The sequence below is a fragment of the Nicotiana attenuata genome, unplaced genomic scaffold, assembly GCF_001879085.1.
Source record: "Nicotiana attenuata strain UT unplaced genomic scaffold, NIATTr2, whole genome shotgun sequence".
NCBI classification, from domain to species: Eukaryota; Viridiplantae; Streptophyta; class Magnoliopsida; order Solanales; family Solanaceae; genus Nicotiana; species Nicotiana attenuata.
This window is the reverse complement of record NW_017672484.1, coordinates 71,732-92,807: the sequence shown is the minus strand read 5'-3', so window position 1 is coordinate 92,807 and position 21,076 is coordinate 71,732. Positions and strand designations below refer to the sequence as shown.

General features: G+C 35.8%; 1 protein-coding gene across 1 annotated transcript; it reads left to right on the top strand.

The window, feature by feature from the left end:
• Positions 1 to 9,239: 9,239 nt before the first annotated feature.
• Positions 9,240 to 11,746, top strand: LOC109213373 (DELLA protein GAI-like). The gene is given in 2 exon segments (XM_019377164.1): positions 9,240 to 9,673; positions 9,676 to 11,746. Coding segments are annotated over 2 exon segments (1,683 nt in total). The 5' UTR covers positions 9,240 to 9,654; the 3' UTR covers positions 11,340 to 11,746.
• The last annotated feature ends 9,330 nt before the right edge of the window (positions 11,747 to 21,076 follow it).

Here is a 21,076-nt window from a genome sequence, read left to right as displayed (position 1 = left end):
AAGCAAGACCAGTTCGAATGGACTGAGGATTGTCAACAAGCACTCAAAAACCTGAAGATATACCTTTCAAATCCACCATTGCTCGCAAAACCAAAGGTTGGGGAAAGATTGCTCATCTATCTGGCTGTATCAGAAGTAGCGGTGAGTGCTGTTCTAGTTCATGAAGATCAGGGTAAGCAATCTCCAATTTATTATGTCAGCAAATCATTATTAGATGCGGAGACGCGGTATCCTCAATTAGAAAAGCTTGCACTTGCACTAATCATGGCATCTAGAAAACTAAGGCCTTATTTTCAATGCCACCCTATCTCAGTAATAACTGCTTATCCATTGCGCAATATATTACACAAGCATGAGTTATCAGGTAGGTTAGCCAAATGGGCTATAGAATTAAGCGAATATGACATCACATACCAGCCCAGAACCGCAATAAAATCTCAGGTGCTAGCAGATTTTTTAGCTGATTTTAGCCATGGGATGTAATTAGAAGCTGAAAAAGAACTAAAAGTGTTTAACGGATCTAATCCAGGAATTTGGACCTTATTTGCCGATGGTTCATCTAATGTGAAGGGGGCAGGCTTAGGAATTGTTTTGGTACCACCTACGGGTGAAACCATTTGACAAGCCATTAAATATCATTCTATAACTAACAATAAGGCAGAGTATGAAGCTTTGATTGCAAGTTTAGAACTGGCACGAGAACTCGGCATTAATCAGATTGTAATTAAAAGCGATTCGCAGCTTGTAGTTAACCAAATGTTGGGGACTTACGCAGCCAGGGAAGCACGAATGCAACAGTACTTAGAGAAGGTACGGGATTTGATCAAACAATTTCAAACCTGGAAAGTTACGCAGATAACAAGAGATGAGAATGTCGAGGCAGATGCCGTAGCCAATCTCGCATCTGCAACAGACGTGGCGAGCAATGAAAATGCTTCTATAATTCATTTGTTTCATTCAGTACTCGATCCAGATAAAAATGAGGTAAATTTCAATAACTTAACCTGGGATTGGAGAAACGAGATTGTCGCTTTTTTGCAGTATGGTACTGTCCCTGAAGACAAGAAAAAAGCTCACGCGCTTCGAAAAAAGGCTGCTCGATATTGTTTAAAGCAAGGCAATCTTTACCGAAAAATATTCGGTGGCCCCTAAGCAAGATGCCTCGGGCTTTCTCAGACGGAATATGTAATGAGAGAAATACACGAGGGGCATTGTGGAAATCACGCAGGTGGGAGATCACTGGTAAGAACCATGATTAGAGCAGGCTATTATTGGCCTAAAATGGAAGAGGAAGCGGAAAATTTCGTGGCTAAATGTGATAAGTGCCAAAGATACGGTAATAACATGTACAGACCTGCAGAGTTGTTACATCCGGTTGTTGCACCATGGCCTTTCATGAAGTGGGGGATGGATATTGTAGGTCCTCTACCACAAGCAAAAGGCAAGGTAAAATTCCTACTTGTACTCACTGACTACTTTACTAAATGGGTAGAAGCAGGAGCATTTAAACAGGTACGGGAGAAAGAAGTCAGAGATTTCATTTGGCGAAATATCATATGTCGATTTGGTGTACCAAAAGAAATCGAGTGTGATAACGGCCCACAATTTATAGGCGCACAAACTATAGAATTTTTTCAAATTTGGCAGAACCTTATCATCCGGTGGGTAATGGACAAGCTGAGTCAACAAATAAAGTTATTATCAACAATTTAAAGAAAAGATTGGAAGAATCCAAAGGCAATTGGCCAGAATTGCTACCTGGTGTTTTATGGGCATATCGCACCACAGCAAAAACAAGCACGGGTGAAACACCGTTTTCGCTAGTATACGGGGACTGAAGCATTGATTCCAGTGGAGATAGGAGAACCTAGCACGAGATATACAGAAACAAATGAGGACTCCAATGAAGAGGAAATGCGGCTAAATCTTGATTTACTTGAAGGAAAAAGAGAAGCTGCGTTAATAAGGATGGCAGCACAAAAACAAGTTATGGAACGATAGTACAATCGGAAAGTACACCTAAGATACTTTAAGATTGGGGACTTCGTACTCAAAAAAGTTTTTCAATCTACGAAGACAGCTAATACGGGAAAATTAGGCCCAACCTGGGAAGGACTTTACAGAATTCATGGTATTGCGGGAAAAGGAGCATACGAGCTGGAAACAATGGATGGCAAGATATTACCTTCACATTAGAATGTCGTTCACCTGAAGAGATACTATTTCTAAAGAATACCCATGGTCAGGTATCCTCATTTCAAAATTTTATTTTTGAATTGTTAAAATTTTACTAACGATTTTAGATGATAGGCAAAAAGCTAACCCGTACTAAATGATTAATCACAACCTGCAAGGCACGTGGAATAAATTAAAATTCCCGATCTAGGGTTACACCTATTCTGATAGAAATTGATACGGGTTAAGCAGTATTCATCTAAAATTGTACCTTCTGGTCCCGTGTGTTTTATTCCTTTACAGAAAGAGGACCAAACAAGATGAGTAATCAAGTGTTCGAGGCTTCAAACTTCAAAGCTCAAACACTTGGGGGACTATATAATACACATAGACATATGTATAAAGAAGGCGAGGAATATTGAGAAACGATCAAAGTTCAAGCCTGAAAAATTTACTCATTAAATGAGTCAAGTGCAGAGCGTCAAGTGCAGAGCAAAGCTACGAGCTAAAAAGCCAAAGAAAAACCTCATCATAGTTAGGTTAAAGGCAACATACATGTACTGAAATGGGTTATAAATAAAAACCTTGTATTCAATTTACATGTACTGAAACGGGTTATTATCTAAAAATCTTGTTTTATTTTCTTTTGAAAATCTGTTGTAAGGAAAAACAGTTACGAAAAAGTTATAGAAGGTACTCAAATACATGTAAGATGTTATTTAAAGCTTGACAAAGTTCGAATAAAAACTTGTCGAAGTTATTTCAAAAAACATGTGTATTCCTATTTCTTTTATCGTACATTAACACCATTATGAAGTCGAGACGTCTTCTTCATTAAGTGTTGAAATATAAAAGCGCCCTTTTTTATAAAATTCATGTTTGATTTAAAACATTCATGGAATTAAGAAAGCATTTTACAAAATAAAAGTGCAAATTATCGAATAAGTCTTTAAATATAAAGGCAAGACAGAAGTTCAAGAATAATTACAAAAAATTCTTAAAATTAAAAAGCTTAGACTAAGTATGAACTTAGTCATAAAGTAAGAGTTGCTTATACAAAATGCCCTGAAAAGCGTCCGAGGACTTAATGTTTTCAAACTCTCAAAAGGACCAAGGGTTACAACCATATTTCACCAAAGAAAAAAGAAAAAAGAAAGTCACACATCATTAACTTGTCACTGAGGAGTCGAAGAAGGAACCCAAGCAGGATCATCAGCAAGAGCGGGTTCAACTTGACTCGAAGGAATTGGAGCACTCACCATACCCATATCATCTTCAATGTTCTCAGAAGTTTCAGCCACGGGAGAAGGAAAATCTTGGCACCACTGAGTCTTTTCAATAGTCTCTTTGATTTTGGCTAACTCAGATTCCAAATTAAAATTCCCCTGGCTAACTTCAACAAGGGTATCATGGCGAGAATTTAAAAATGCCCAACTCACTTCAAGTGCGGTTTTGTCTTCAAGAATCTCGTAATCTCTTTCCCAATCAGCAATTTCACTTTTTAGCTTCTCATTCTCAGCCAATGCAGAATCGTAGGAAGTTTGAAGAGAATCATGTGACTTCTCTAAGGAACGAACTTTTTCAGAAGACTCCCGGAGGTCTTCTTGAGTTTGAGTCAAAGTTTGCACGAGTTCACCAGCATATGCTTCTTTTTCAACTAAGAGAGCCTTCAACTCTCTGATCTCTTCACTTGCCTTGGAGAGTTGCTCAGAAAAAGAGGTTTCAAGACGATTCTTTTCCTTACTTGCTTGATTTGAGGAAGTTTTTTCAACCGCTAACTCTGAAGTCATAGCCCTTACCTGCTGTTCTAAGGTACCTTTGCTTTCTTCTAATATTTCCATGTCGATCTGAAGACTTTTATACTGTTCCTTCCAATTGTCTGCCTCTACTTGATAATCATGCATTAATTGTTCTGAGAGGGAAACCCCTTCATCATCTCCGTGCCAATGAGATTGATCTAAAAAAACAAAGAAAGAAAAAGTGAGAACCCTAAAAATAAGAAAAGGGTGAAGTCAAATTTCAAAAAGGATACCTTTAAAGAAGAACGAACTATATCATTCATCAAGGTCAAAGAACTATGGCCATCAAGCTTAGCCCTTTCAACTGGACCAATCAAAGGCTTCAACCACACGTCAGCTCGGCCTGACTTCCTCAAAAGGTTTCCTTCAGCAGGAACTTCGATGGTAACTTGCCTCATAGCCTCACCTCCACTTGAGGAACCAACCTCAGTATAGTGAACAGTTGAAGGAGGAACAGTTGAAGGAGGAGTAGTCGAAGGAGGAACTGTAGAAGCAGTCAAAGCAGCCTGGGGAGGAACGGTAACAGCCACAACCGGCAAAGGAGTTATCACAGGAACGGGAGTAGAAAAAGAAGCAAGGGGTGCTTCATCAGAAATTGGACCTAAACTTTCACTACCAAACCCGCGGTTAAAAAGCTGCTCAACAGAATCATAAGCAGCAGCGGGAACATCATCATCGGGAATCACCAACGGAGCTTCAACAGACTCGGTAAGAGGAATGGAACGAGGGGGAGATGCTTCATCATCAGAAATGATTCGTCTACGAGCTCGTGGCCTTTTTACCAAGGAACTCCCGTATTCCTCTTCTTCAGAGTCTTGGTCAACAATAGCTTTTCTTTTCGATGAAGAGCCCAAAATTATCTCTTGGGCCCTTTCCAAAGAAATTCGAGAAGCTACGACCGCCTCAGCACTAATACCTCGGATAGCAAATCCTGATAAAAAGAAGGATTAAAATAAGTTATGGAAAAAGAAATAAGAAAAGTTACAAAAAAAACTCTTACCGTGAGTTTTCACTTTCCAACCAAATCGTTGAGAGAGAGTTTTCCAAGATCTACCTTCCATTGGGGCTATATTTAATAACTTTCCTACCCAACCACGAAAATTAAAAATTTCATCAACAACTCCCATGGTTGCTGAAAAAGAAAAGAAAAATTAAAATAATAATCATCAAAATTGAAGAAAAAGGTACGAGAAAGTTATTAAAAAGAAAACTCACGTGCAAAATTCCACTTCTCAGGGAAGGGAACGTTTTTTTCACCCAATAAACCAACAGTGGGGCCAGCAACAAACCTGGCATACCAGCCACGGTCTTTATCGTCTTCTGGGTTGACCAGGACTCTTTTGCTCCTTGCTACTAAAGTAAAAACTCCTTGGCGAAAAAGTTTGGGAGAATAAAGGATAATTAAATGAGAGAAAGAAAAAGGCACGCCGGCCATGTTGGTCAAATGCCTCAAACAGGCAACAGCCCTCCACACTATAGGTCCAATTTGACCTAAACAGACGTCGAAAAAACGACAAAATTCGAGGATAACAGGGTCAATAGCAGGTTTGAAGCCTAATGTAAAAGGGTATGTATAAACAAAAGAAAACCCAATTAAATAGGAGGTGATTCTTTGATTCGCATTGGGAATTATAATAGGGAAGTCATGACTCCAATGGCAGTCTTTACGAACTAAAGAAATCAGACCTTCAATGATCTGAGTTGGGTAGATATCAACACGATCTAAAGAGGACACTTGGTTTCTAAGAGACTCTCTATCATTGTAGAAAGATAATTCCGCAGGAACTATTTCCTCTACTGAAGGTTCACGAAGAGGTTCAGAAGGTTCCTTACCTCTGGAAGAAGACCTTTGAGAAAGAGAAGCTCTGGTTCTAGAAGAGGGACTGGAACTAGATGAAGGAAGAGAAGAACCATGTATGGATGAAGACCCTAAATTACGTAGTCTACCTCCTCTTCTGCTCCTACCAGGGGCAGGAGGAAAATTATCAACTGTGGGGACTCTCCTAGGGTTAGGGTTTGATGAGGACATGATAGTACGAGGAAGAAGCAAACAAGAATTGAATGTTCTGAGAATTTTATGTGAGAAAGACAAAGGTGAAAATTATATTTATATTTAGAAGCAACCGTCAAAGGAAAAGGTGCAATGATGGAAAAGTTATAATGAGAATTGTCGCTTCGTAATTGGTGAAGCCGTAAAAAAGCCTTAAAAGACGTTGCAAAGTCGTAGAAGCAATAAAAAGATGCCACGTGTAATAGGCATTAAATGGAAGTGACAAATGAAGCGGCGATTCCATAAGAGAATTAATGGCGGCAAATATTCCCGCTTTAATAAAATCCACTTCCCAAATATTCAATTGATGAATAAATGGCAAGTGGGGGGACTATCTGTATTGGAAAAAATTGTTTATATACATTGAAGTAATTGAAAGATGACATGTCATGACACGAAGGCTGGTCAACGAATGATGATTAGCAAAGAGGCACGAGTTGCAACAGATACGAGCAGAGACACGAGCAGATAATCAAAAGAATCGGTGCTCGTACCTATTTAAGTCCAAAAAATTAAGGAGAATGTATCTGACAGCACAAGAGAGTACGGATACAGTATTTAATAAGCAATTAACACTGAAAACATTAGAAAATCTGTATTGAATTATAATGATTGTCATTGTAACGTAACATTAAATGCCTTTAATTGTCTATAATGGCCTTATTATGACAAAGGCAAAACGTATATCTGAGAAATAGCTATAAAAAGGAGAATACTGATCATTTATAAAATATCATTGGAATATACTGATTACTTTGTTTTCTTCTGTTCTTCTTATTATTATCAAAGCCAAGTTCTTTCATTCATTTTATATATTAATTATCAGTAACACATGTTCTTCTAAAATAAAGCTTTGACCGAAATTACTATTTTTTGGTTAAACGACTTGTACATAAAAATTATAAATTTTGAAAAAAAGTAATTTTTGGAGTTAAGTTGAAAAATGGTATTTGAATGTTAAATTATGTTTGGACATGCATTTTACTGGAAAAAGTATTGTAATTTTATGAGTGGAAAATTTTTTTTTAAAAAAAAAAAATTGAAAAAGTGATCAAAACCACTTTTTGATTTTTAAAAAACTCATTTTCAAAATAAATTACACCAACTTATAAAAAAAAAATTTTAAAAAAATCGAGAAAAAAGTCTACGGACAAACGGGTTCATAGTATACTCTAATTTTGCGTTATAAAATAAAATAAACAATTATTTATGAAATTTAGGGACAGTAACGTGGGGGGAAGAGGGACCAGAATAAGAAAGGAGGGAATCGAAAAATAGCAGAATCACATGGTGAATGGACCAATGTATTAGTAGAGGTGTCAGTACGGCGTCGTTCTCTGCAGTTTTTCCCTTCCCAATAATCCTTTTCACGGCCCTATGCGTCACATTGCGTTTTGCAGTTAGCAGTGGCAGTGGCCCTCACTCTCTCCTTTTTTTAACTTCACCGTTCCCTTGTCCCAAGCCCCAGCCGCAGGCCTAGGCTTTTTCGGCCTTCGCTTTTTTGTTTTTTTTTTAAAATTTTTTTTTCCAGAGGCCGATACAATGTGACGGTCCGGATTTAACTGAACTCAGTAATTCTGACGCAGAATATAAATATATATTTCTGATATCATTACATAAAATAATATGAACCCCTAACTTTAAAATTACAATAAATTTAATGCTAAAAATTTTAAAGGTTGAATCAATAAAACTTCAATTCTAGATCATCCTATGCGTATAATAGTAGATATGTACTTGATGTGTTATATGTGTCAGCGGGGTTGAACGACACATAGGCATCAGAATAATTTTAAATATTTTTGGGTGACTAGACAGTGGCGAACGTTTATTAGAAACAATTTTCCTACCTTGTAAAAGGTATGCATAAGGTTTACGTACATCGCACCTTCCTTAGACTACTTGTAAAATTCATAAAAAAAACGTTAACAAATACTATCTCAACTTATAATTTTAAAAATATAACGAATGCAATATTAAAGTCTTTACAACTTGAATTCTACAATTAAAATTTTATATCCACCTCTACGAGTATATATTTATTTACCTGCTATCAAGCAAAAAAGCTATATTAGCTAGTACTTCTAGTTTGTTAAATAATTTTCTTTTTCTTATCATTAAAAAAAGAGAGGGAGAGAGAGGGGAATTGGCCCGTCAGCAACATAAAAGGTTACAAGAGAGTCGTGCCAGCACCGCAAATGAGCTAAAAAAAGATGCGCACAGCCCACAAATAGATGCCCCTAATTTGTATAAAGGAATAGTTAGAGCTCTCCTACGCCAAAGTGGATAAAAACGGATTCAGAATTTTAATTTTATTTATTTTAAATTTTAAAAGAATAACTTCAAATATTAATAAATGAGTTCTAAATCACTATTTATATATATTAAATAATTTTTTAACACAAATATATTATTAAATTTAAATATTTAAAAAATGATTGAGTTCGACCGAACACGTAACACAACTTCCACCTCTACCCATGTACCAAGGTTCATGTATACTTCCACATCAGAGACAGAGCTCATGGGTTCACCTTTACTACTGTGTCTTAAGCACCAGAGAATTTGTGGCCCCCTTGATTAGATCATCCATTTATACTTAACCCAAGCGCTCGTCATGCGAGTAGGTACACCTCTACGAATAATTTAGGTGATCTTCTTTTTCTTTTTCTGGAAAAATATATTTTGGTTTTCATAAAATAAAATAAAAAGTCTCTCTTAGTATTGGTAGATAAATAGTTTCTTCATCTCGTTTCACATAGCGGTAATTGCCTAGGTACAAACACAATTTAATTAAGAAAAAAGATTTTTTACACACACCAAAGATATATTTAGTATTGGATATTACCATGATATTTGTACAGTTAACATAAAAGTAGTAAACAAAAAATAAGTAGTTAAAAGTTAAAAAGTTTTCTAAATATAGAATTATATTATTTCTTTTGTGACATATTAACTAAAAAAATTATCATATTACATGAAATATAATATATATTGTTTAAAGTAATTAAATACTAGACTAGAAGTTTTTACTATTCTTCTTCACTTTTTGAACAAACGTCATTTAGACATTAGATTAGAAAAATGGTTAACAAACTTTTCCCAAAAATTATTTTCGTAAAAAAATTCCACCACTTTTTCATCCAATGTTAGTTTATAGTATATCATAAAATAAGATATAAAAGTAATTTAGTTATATATTTATAAATGGTGTCAAAAAAGAAAAATAAAGCCCATATTATTGCTAGCCTCTTCTCATCCTTATCTTCTCCAGTTCCCCTCTGTTCCTCTCTTGGAGCTCGCGCCTTCTTCACGAGCACTTCCTCTTACTACTCCTCTCCTCTTTCTCACAACTCCCGAAAATAAAAATAAAAATATTCAAAACAAAAGGAAACAAAGCAGTCCCCAAAAATCTGAAAGTTGATACAAAAAACCAAGCAAAAAAATCAGACCTTTTTCTTCTTCAAACTCCCCCATTCATCATCCCACATGAAAAATCATCCAACTTTCTTGAAAACCAATTCCTTGTCAATATTCAGCACTTGTCACACGCACCCAATAATCTGAAAAAAAATCCCACAAAAAAAACGAAAAGAAAAAAGAAACCCCATTAGAGAAAATCCCAAGAAAATGAAGAGAGATCGTGATAGAGAAAATCCCAAGATGGTTCTTCTTCTGGTAAATCTAAGATTTATGAAGAAGAACAACCAGATGCTGGAATGGATGAACTTTTAGCTGTTTTGGGCTATAAGGTTAAATCTTCAGATATGGCTGAAGTTGCACAAAAACTTGAACAACTTGAGATGGCTATGTGTACAACATTAGAAGATGGAATTTCTCATCTTTCTACTGATACAGTTCATAAAAATCCTTCTGATCTTTCTGGTTGGGTACAAAGCATGTTATCTGAGCTCAATAATACTTCAGTTCCCTCTAATTTTGACATGATTGGTAGTATTGAAGAAAAAGATTTAGGTGAATCTTCTAGTAATATTGTTATCAATGAGCAAAACAGAATTATTTCTGATGATGATTTAAGAGCAATTCCAGGTGGAGCTGTGTTTGCAACAGAGAGTAATAAAAGACAGAGATCTTGTGTTCCACTAACAACAGATGCAACAACAAGGCCAGTTGTACTTGTAGATTCACAAGAAACTGGTGTTCGACTTGTGCACACATTAATGGCGTGTGCTGAAGCTGTCCAACAAGAGAATTTTAATGTAGCTGATGCGCTTGTTAGACACATTGGAATTCTTGCTGTTTCACAATCTGGTGCTATGAGAAAAGTTGCTACTTATTTTGCTGAAGCATTAGCTCGACGAATCTATAAAATTTACCCACAAGATTCAATTGAATCATCTTATACTGATGTGTTACAGATGCACTTTTACGAAACTTGTCCATATCTCAAATTTGCTCATTTCACTGCAAATCAAGCAATTCTTGAAGCTTTTACTAATTGCAATAAAGTCCATGTGATTGATTTCAGTTTAAAACAAGGGATGCAATGGCCAGCACTTATTCAAGCTTTAGCTTTACGTCCAGGTGGACCGCCAGCATTTAGGCTTACTGGAATTGGACCTCCTCAGCCTGATAATACTGATGCATTACAACAAGTTGGGTGGAAGTTAGCGCAATTAGCTGAAACTATTGGGGTCGAATTTGAATTCCGAGGATTTGTAACAAACTCATTAGCTGATCTTGATGCTGAGATTCTTGATTTAAGGTCAAGTACTGAAACTGAAGTGGTGGCTGTTAATTCTGTTTTCGAGCTACATAGATTATTAGCAAGACCTGGGGCTGTAGAAAAAGTGTTGAATTCGATCAAACAAATGAACCCGAAAATCGTGACGATTGTTGAACAAGAAGCGAATCATAACGCTAGTGTTTTTATGGACAGGTTTAACGAGGCATTACATTATTATTCAACAATGTTTGATTCGTTAGAGAGTTCAGTATCAACATCATCCACTGGGTTGACTCAGCCGATCGTTAACAATCAAGATTTGGTTATGTCTGAGGTGTATTTGGGGAGACAGATATGTAACGTGGTGGCTTGTGAAGGTGTGGACCGAGTTGAACGACACGAGACACTGAGTCAGTGGCGAGTTAGGATGAACTCGGCCGGGTTCGATCCGGCTCATCTCGGTTCGAATGCGTTTAAGCAGGCGAGTATGCTGTTGGCGTTGTTTGCGGGCGGCGATGGTTACAGAGTTGAAGAGAACGATGGGTGTCTTATGTTGGGTTGGCATACTCGGCCACTCATCGCCACCTCCGCGTGGCGGCTCAAGGCGGCCGGCGATGCCGAGTTGTAGTGAGTCAACTCACGGAGGAAACTGAGTCAGCTCGGGTACCCCCACCCTCCTTTTCTCTTCCCCTCACATGGTGAATTATCAGTGAATGGGTGGTGGGTGGGTGGGTGGTGATTGTAATGTGAGGGACAATGAGAGAGACGTGCCTAAAAATTAGTCAAATCATGTCTTTTATTTTTAACCTCTTCATAAGTCAGCCTTTGTTTATTTTTTACTTTTAACCACTTTATATTTTGTTGTAGTAGTAGTATTTATTGTTTTTCTTTTCTTTTTTGCCTTTTGTGGGTTGGTTAGATTTTCCCCTTCTTACTTGGCCGCAATAAAAAGGCAAGAGCGTGATGTGTTGGGGAGAACTTTTATTTAATTTGGCTGATTGGAAGTTGTGAAATAAATAATCATTTTCCAAGTTTCTTTATCTTATTTACAGTTTTACAATTTATTTTAATTTACTTTTCTAGTTTATATTTGAGTATTATAGTGAAATTTACATTTCATGTTGATTAAAATAAACATATGTTCTTAACTAATTTTATTGGATATCCACTATCTCCCACCAGATCACCAGTACAGAGTTAGAGAAAGATTTTTTTTTTATATTACCAAAATCCATTAAGAACATGTGGTCTTAAATAATCAATAATATTTTTATGACTATAAAATTATTAAGTATAAAATGAAAAATAAATCACTTAATAAATGTAAAGTAAAAGAAGTGCCATTTTTATAACACACTAAAAAAATATAGTCTCAATGAAACATATAAAGAACATATTAGGAAAAAGTTTTACAAAAATATTCACTTGAACACGTGAGTAATAAAAAGTTAAACAAGTTGAACAGGGGGTAATACATTCAACTAAAGTCTTACTGTTTTCATTTCTTTAAGTCTTTACACCTTTGTCAATTAATATACTACTACTCCGTACTTGTTTTCAAGGATCTATAGATAGCTTATCAAAATCACACGCCCGCCTTAATAAATTCTTTTATTTACTTCTTAAGCCACAATTGTCAACTTTATACCTATTAAGTCTTGGACATGCTCGTATTATATTAATATGGACAAATTATTTTATTTTTTTATTCCTTCAACAATCATGCATAAATTGTAGTCTGCCCTTTCATAATATCAATTTACCATAAAAAATTGACTCAAATCGTAGCTTATTTTACAATCAATTTATTTTACATAAGTAGCGACCTATACGAATGGTGTAATGATTGTCTTGTTGTTTCTGACATAGACCTGGTAAAATTAAATTCTTCGTGAAGACGTAGAGTATCAACGGCTAGTCTAATTCTAATACATGAATGCTACTAGGAGACTGCAGAATAGGTTAGCTGAAGATGGACGAGTGAACGTTGTTGATCCTAGAGCCCGGAAAACTCTAAAGGTGGTAAGCGAAGCGAGCTAAACCGGTCTTCCGGAGAGGAAGTCGAAATTAGTGTTCAAGTAAAGGAGATACAGATTCATTAATGTATTTTTTTACTTCAGTAGCTCCAGGTTTTCTTTTTTAAAATGAGAAAATATCATTTTTAGTTGAAAATGATTTTGTTTGTCTGCCATTAATATCTTGTATAAATATTGACACTTGCTTAAAATAGCAAAATGACCTTGAAGATAAGTTTTACATTTGTGTCATCAAGACAGAGAAATGGTCAGTATTTTGTTCATATAACCATATTGGGTTGTTTGGTGGTTAACAAATCGCATTTAAAGTCTAAGTTTAGTTCTTTTTTCACGTTAGTATATCTGCAAATCTTGTTAAGAAGCTTGATTCACTTGGTACTTCTAAATATAGTAATTTGTACCTTAAAGTGGAATTTCCTTTTCTCCTATTAAAATAATTAATTGAAAAAGATTGCCTTTTTTTGGTGTGCTGCCGAAATTTATCTCACTTTTACTTCTGTCCGAATAATCTTATCTAAAAATAAAAAATATAAAAAGGAAGAAAAACCATGCTAGTCTATGTATCCAAGGAATGAGTGGTTATTAAAAAATTAAAAATTTAATAAATATAATATTTGAATTCTTTATATATATATATATATATATATATAGGTCCACGCTGAAAATGATGGGTTCAAATGAATCAATTCACTATGTTTTAGACTCTCTAGTGAATTGAACACCATAGAACAATTCTCCTTTTAAGATACTTTACCCTTCCAATCGACAGAATAGTCAAAAAATTACATATTCCTACATTAAACCTTTTTAATCTTAAGAAAAAGCAAGTCTAATTACGAGAATATAGCTTAATTATGGATTAAAATGTGATAAGCTCATGTCGGTATTATAACCAAATTCACTTTTGCCTTTCGAATATACTTTAGTCATATCTTAATTCATGGTTGAGAGATGAGTTAATTTAGAATGTTAATTCGATTTCACAATACTTCCCGTCTATGTTTGCCAAAGTTAATCGATATCTATGTTGGTGCGAGATGTCAGTTATTCTGTAGTATCTCGATATGCACATAAATCGGCTCGGACATCACAATAACAATAACAACAACCTAGTAGAATCCCATTAGCGGGATCTAAAGAGGGTAGGGTATACGCAGACCTTATCCCTATTCCAGAGGGGTAGAGAGGCTGTTTTCTGAAGACCCTCGACTAAGAGACAATAGACCCGTAACGACAATAAAAACCAGAAAAAGACTCGGACATCACAATTATTAAAAAAAAAAAAAAGATAAAAAGAACACAGTACACTTCTATCGATTAACATCCACAAAAGAATTTCCATAATTGGAGAAAGAGAAATGACGGAAAGAGAAATAAAGTAGAGAGGACCTCATTTACACCATTTATACTATTTAAGTACAACATGCCCTCCAAATAGGAATCTTCAAGGGCAATGAACCATGCTCTTTCCATGTGCACCATGTTCCCTATGTGATTAATTGTTGAAACATCAAAATTGGACTTTAAAAAAAAGCATTAATTTCCATTTCTTTTTTTTTTCCTTCTTGTAATGTGACTTTTGAGGGTCCCCTCCAACAAAAATAGAGAAAGGTGGGATTGGAAGTGGGCATACATTTGAGTGTTCACTTGTACATATTTGTCATCACACTTATTTTTCCCTCTCACGAGCTCTAAGAAAATAATTACTCACTCCATTTCAATTTAGATGAGGTAGTTTGACTCGGTCCGGAGTTTAAGAATTTTTTTTTAAAACTTGTAGTCTTAAAAGCTTAAGGGGTAAAAGCTTTATAGGGTCATGTCATTTGTGTGGTTATAAAAGCTTCTCATTAAAGATAGAATGGGTAAAATGAAGAGTTTAAAGTTGAATTATTTTCAAATTTAGAAATGTATTATTTATTTCGTAAAAGGCTAAAAAGGAAAGTACCTCATCTAATTTGAAAAGAGTACATTTTTCGGTCGCATCATTACTCAAAGGAGATAATAAATTCATTTCATACAAGATTAGAGAGTAAAACGCTCTATCCGAACCTCGTAAATCCTTTTCGTCGCCTAAGTGTGTGGCAGGAAAATCCTAATCCGGTGATCAGATCAGATCTGCGATATGCTTTGTCAAGTGCCGGATTGTGTTGGATAAATTTTTTTTAGAGAGGAATATGTATTTTCTCATAAGGTCAACTATTGAGACATCAAAATTGAACTTAAAAGTCATTAATTCAATTTCTTTCTTTGTAATGTGACCTAATTTGAGGGTCCGCAAAACATAACAAAGCAAGGGGTGGGGGTTGGGTTTTGGGGGGGGGGGGCATATTTGAGTGTTCACTGTTGTCTGGGCAACATTTACCCATGGCAATAAAGAGAAGGATATAATATAATGGAATGTGGGGGCTCTATAAAATACTTATTTGGGTTACAAAATTTGAGATATCCCCACATTAAACAAAATGCACATGCTTTTTCTTGTGTGATTTTGGACATTTGGGGTCCCCTAACACACTTCTCAAGATCTACATGATATATTTTGTTGCCTCCAAAAAGTTTACCTTGATATGATAAATTTTGCCTAGTTAGAATAGGTAACAAGTCACATCTCAATTCATAAATTTAAATTGCTCAAATGCTTTCTAATCCACTAAAGTATACTTCCACTTATATAGTATAATTACTATTCATGAAGTTAAATAGTTCTCACTATGATTTTTCAACACCTTATAGCTTTGCAGAAATAATACAGGGTTCTGCGTACAATAGATCCTTGTGGTCCGATTCTTCCTTGGATCTCGCGCATAGCAGGAGCTTAGTGCACTGGGCTGCCTTTTTTATAGCTTTTGACTATGGTATTGTAATTATAATACTTTTATAATCTTTTATGTTTAAATTTTATCTCAAAATTAGATAGGTTGGCGCTCATACTCTAAACTCTATACTAATTCTTTTTAGGCGAAGGTAAGTATCACTCTAGTCCCTAGACATGTGAATAAACTACAATATGTAAAGCTTAACAACGGTTGTTATTATATAGCTAGCACTAACATGGGTTGTTATGTGCAGAATTATATACAAAATTTAAATATTTATGAGTTAATTTACTACTGAAATCATCACACATTAAATTATTTCAAGTTTTAATACTTCTTGAATTTTTTTTTTTTTTTGCACAATTATATTTATGTTTCGCACTGAAAGTACTGGCTCAGCTTAACCTATTAACATGAGCTTCATCCCCTTTGGTTATATGGATATGGATCTCTTATTTTTTTTCTTAGATGTGAGCTGTAAATTATTATTTTTCTACACAATATTTACATGTTTGTCCAAAGGAAACCTTGAAGCAATGCTAAAGTTGTTTCTATCTGACTTATTGGTTACGGGTTCGAGCCGTTGAATCAGCCATTAATGCTTGCATTAGGATAGACTGTCTACATTACACCCCTTAGAGTGCGGTTCTTCTCTAAACTCTACGTAAATACGAGATATCTTGTGCACCGAGATGCTCTAAATATTTACATGTTTTTTAACCTTTGGAAAGAATTTTTTTAATCTATTTTGTCATCGTTGAACAGTCCAAAGTAAAAGTTACAAGCTGTAATTACAGTGTTGGATCCAAGAAGTTTTGAATGTGGACCCACCATTTACTTTTATCAAACAGATTTGGTAAATTCTTTTAACTGTTGATAGGTAGATAGGAATGAATGAGTGAATGAAAATTGGCAGGGAACTGTCAAACTTTTACTGAAGTAATTTTTTCTTCTTTTTTAATCTTCATGAAGTGTCAAACTTTTACTGAAGTAATTTCTTTTCAAACTTCATGTTATGCCCTACCATAATTATTGACTTTAGACTTTGGACTAAAAAGTTAAGACTTAGGCTATAATTAATACCTATTAAATTGTGCATGTGTAGTTAAGTAGTTGCCTAGCATGCTAATCAAAGAACTTACTACTTTAATTATGACCTAAGTTATCATAGGATAAGATCAATGCATCATCTGACCTTTATCTTATTTTATCCTATTAAAATGTGGTGATAGAGTAAAGTTTTTTTTTCCCACTTGAGTAGTGTTCTTGTTATATCCTTCTTTTGGAGGTTAGAATATGAGACTTCACCCTTCCTAATTGTGTTCGCTTATATTACGTATTCTGGCCAGCTTTTATTTATAGAGGTAGAGGGTAGGACATGACACGGCTATAGATTTATGAGGACATAGTTCTTGATAGGAAGGTGTGAAGGTCGAGCATTAGGGTTGTAGGCTAGGAGGTAGTCGAGCTTTTTTCTACTTCGTACCGGAGTTGAGGCTAGTTTGATAGAGATGATCTTAGACGGCTAGTGGTTAAAGTTGTGTCCATACTATCCTTCTGTTTTTCATAAATACGTGCTGCTATTTTTATGGTTTATGTTGATGGTAATGATATATTGTCCCTTTTCGTTTTCTTTCTGTCTTCTTGAGCTGAGGGTCCATCGGAAACAACATCTCCGCTCCATCGGGCAGGGATAAAGTCTGCGTACTCACTACTCTCCCCTGATTCCACGTGTGAGATTTTACTAGATCGTTGTTGTTGTTGTTGTTGTTGTATTTGTGATTCTTCTATTACATAGGGGTCAGGAAAAAATAGGAGGAGGACAGTGAGAATTGAACTTATAGTTTTTGTGTGGAATACTCCCGTTAGATTATAAGCCTTGGTCTCATTTTTTTTATTGAGTTAGGTAGTTAGTGTGCTAATACTTTGGCACATCATCATAAAATAACATTTGACTTTATAAACACATAAATCTCCAAGTGATCTTTGTATTGGAGAAAAACTGAATTTAAATATTGAAGATGACATGTCATGACACGTGGACCGGTCAAATAGTCAAAGCATGGCAAACAGTCAGAAGGCACGAGCAACAATAGATACGGGAGAGAAGATACTTAAAGGTACGAGCTATTATCCAGATGAAACGAGACTCGTACCTGTTCGAGCCATTTAAAGCTCGAAGATCAGAAGATATGAATCTGATAGCGTAAAAGAGTCCAAATTCAACATTAAATGCCAAATACGTTAGAGAATTTGTATTTAATCAGAATGATTGAATAACGTTTCTTTTAATGTCATTTACTGCTCGTAATTGCCTCATTAAGACAAAGGCATTACACTTTCCCTTAAAATTAACTATAAAAGGAGAAAATCACAACATCTGTAAGGGGAGAAATATCATTCCGATTATATTGAAATATATTCTTATTCATTGCTTTATTGTTGTTCTCAAAATCTCTTATTTCTTGATTATCAGTAACCCGATTTCTCTATTAAATTCTAGTTTTAACCAAATATTCAGTTTTTTGGTTAAACAAATTGGTTCCGTTACCGGGAATCTGATAATCTATTCTCTTTAAGTTACATTTTATATGTTGTTATCATCATGTCGAACAACAACAACAACAACAATAACAGTGAAAATACCTTGGGAAACCATGAACATCAAATCCATCAAAATCAAGGTGATTTACAAAACATTAACGTGGTTCCTTCCCCTCAAAATTCACCACGTCAATCTCGTGAAGGCACTCCTACTCCTGAATCTCGGGCTGTTGAACAAGAGCAATCTGAATATTTTGAAGGAGCAGATGACGCTTTACAGAAAGTAATTGATGCACGGGTTAACAAAGCTCTTTAAACTCTTGTTAGTCGATTACCTGTTGCACCACCCACACCCACGCCTAATAACAACACACTGGAGAATCCTCGTTCTGGCCTTATTAATTCTGGAAATGGAGGAACCCCCAGTGAGCCACAGGAAGGAGAACTAGGTAATTCAAGTAATTCTCATTTGCAAAATTTAGTACTAACTTTGCAGAAACAGCTTAAGGAACAAAATGAGCGCATCGAGCAAATCCCTGGAGTTCCTCCTGTGATCAAAGGAGTGGATGTGGATAAGTACTCGCAACAACCTTGGAAACCAAGTGCTTCTCCCCTTCCAATCCCTAAAAAGTTCAAAATGCCTGAAATCTCGAAATATGATGGCACAACAGACCCACGTGATCACGTAACTGCATTTACTACAGGTGTAAAAGGCAACGATTTAACCAAGCAAGAAATCGAATCCGTGTTGGTCAAAAAATTTGGAGAAGCACTCACCAAGGGTGCATTAACCTGGTATTCTCTTTTACCTGAAAATTCTATAAACTCTTTTGCTGAGCTTGCAGATTCTTTTATTAAAGCGCACTCGGGAGCTCAAAAGGTTGAAAAAAGAATGGAAGACATTTTCAAAATTAAACAAGGGGACTCAGAATTGCTCAGAGATTTTGTTGATAGATTCCAACGTGAAAGGATGACTTTACCCCGTGTACCTGATAATTGGGCTGCAATAGCTTTTGCAAGCAACTTAAATGATAAAAGTTCAGAAGCCATGAGAAGACTTAAAGAAAGCCTTCGAGAGTTCCCTGCAACCACTTGGAATGACGTTTATAACAGGTACAGTACGAAGTTGCGAATTGAGGAAGATACCGTACCTCAGTTTCATCATGAAGAAAGAAGCAATTCCAGGAGGTCAGAAACCGAAAAAAGATCAGGTAAAAACAGGTACGATCCATATATGGGACCTGCAAGAAAAGACTCACGGTCCAAGGAGGATAATCAACGATATGATCAAAAATCGAGGAACAGGGAATCTGGTTCTTCATCAAGGTTCAGAAATGACCGAAACAGACAAGAGTCGCGAGATGATGACAGAGGTTTAAAAGCGAGATTCGGTGGGTATAATTTCAATGTTACTACCTCTGAGCTCGTAGCTGTTTTAAGAAGAATGGGAGACAAGGTACGGTGGCCAAAAGAGATGCGGTCAAATCCAAATAGGCGCAATCCAGATCATTGGTGCGAATTCCACAATGATCACGAGCACAAGACTTCAGAATGTAGATTCTTACAAAGTGAAGTGGATCATCTATTGAAACAAGGGTATCTCACTGAGTTATTTAGNTTTTCAATGGTTTATGGTGCAGAAGCCTTAATCCCAGTTGAAATAGGAGAACCGAGCACACGATATGCTCAGGCAACGGAAGAATCAAATGATGAAGAAATGCGGGTAAACCTTGATTTGCTCGAAGGAAGAAGAGAAGCCGCATTAATAAGGATGGCAGCACAAAAGCAAGTGATCGAACGATATTACAACAGGAAAGCACGATTGCGATACTTCAAAACTGGGGACTTCGTGCTTAAAAGGGTTTTCCAATCTACAAAGGCAGCCAACGCGGGTAAACTAAGTCCAACCTGGGAGGGACCCTACAGAGTTCGGGACATTGCAGGAAAAGGAGCATACGAATTAGAAACAATGGACGGGAAGGTGCTTCCCTCACATTGGAATGCAGTTCATTTGAAGAGATACTACTTCTAAGGAAAAACCCACGGTCAGGTATCACCACGTTAAATTTTTTATTTTTTGTATTGTTAAAATTTTACTAACGATTTTAGATGATAGGCAAAATGCTAACCCGTACTAAATGATGAGTCACGACCTGTGGAAATAAACTAAAATTCCTAGCCCAGGGTTACAATTATTCTGATAGAAGTATACACGTGTTAAGCAGTCTTCATCTATAATCGCACCCTCGAGTCCCGTATGTATTTCCTTTTCAGGAAAAGGACCAGGTGAAGAAGATTACCAAGTGCTCGAGGCTTCATACTTCACCGCTCAAACACTTGGGGGACTGCATATTGTACACAGATACGTGCGGGAAAATAGATATGTAGATGAAAGTTGAAAAACAAAGAGACAAGTGTCGAGCAGAAGCTACGGAACCTCAACATTTATCATTGCGTTCTTTCCCATCAAATGAGGATATAAAACATTCATCATAGTGCTCGAACTCATGGGAACAATGTAGTCCTCTCAAACCCTTCCTAGTACATGAAGATAAGGTCATGACGATATACTGAAACGGGTTATAAGAAAAAACCTTGTTTGAATTATATTTATTTTGCAAAAATCTGTTACAAGAAAAACAGTTACGAGAAAGTTATAGATGTATTTTAATACATGTAATATTCAAAAGCTTGTCAAAGTTCGTGAATAAAAACTTGTCAAAGTGGTTCCAAGCGAAACATATGTGTTCCTATTTCTTTCATCGTATTGTAACACCATTATGAAGTAGAGACGTCTTCTTCATTAAGTGTCGATATATATAAAAGGGCCTTCTTTTATAAGCCTCATGTTAATAAGTCATGAGAAGGATCATAAAGCATTTTCAAAGTTTAAAAATGCTAAACTATTCTATAAGTCCTAAATAGATAAGAAAAAGGCAAGAATAGAACATTTTTAAGTACTAATAAAC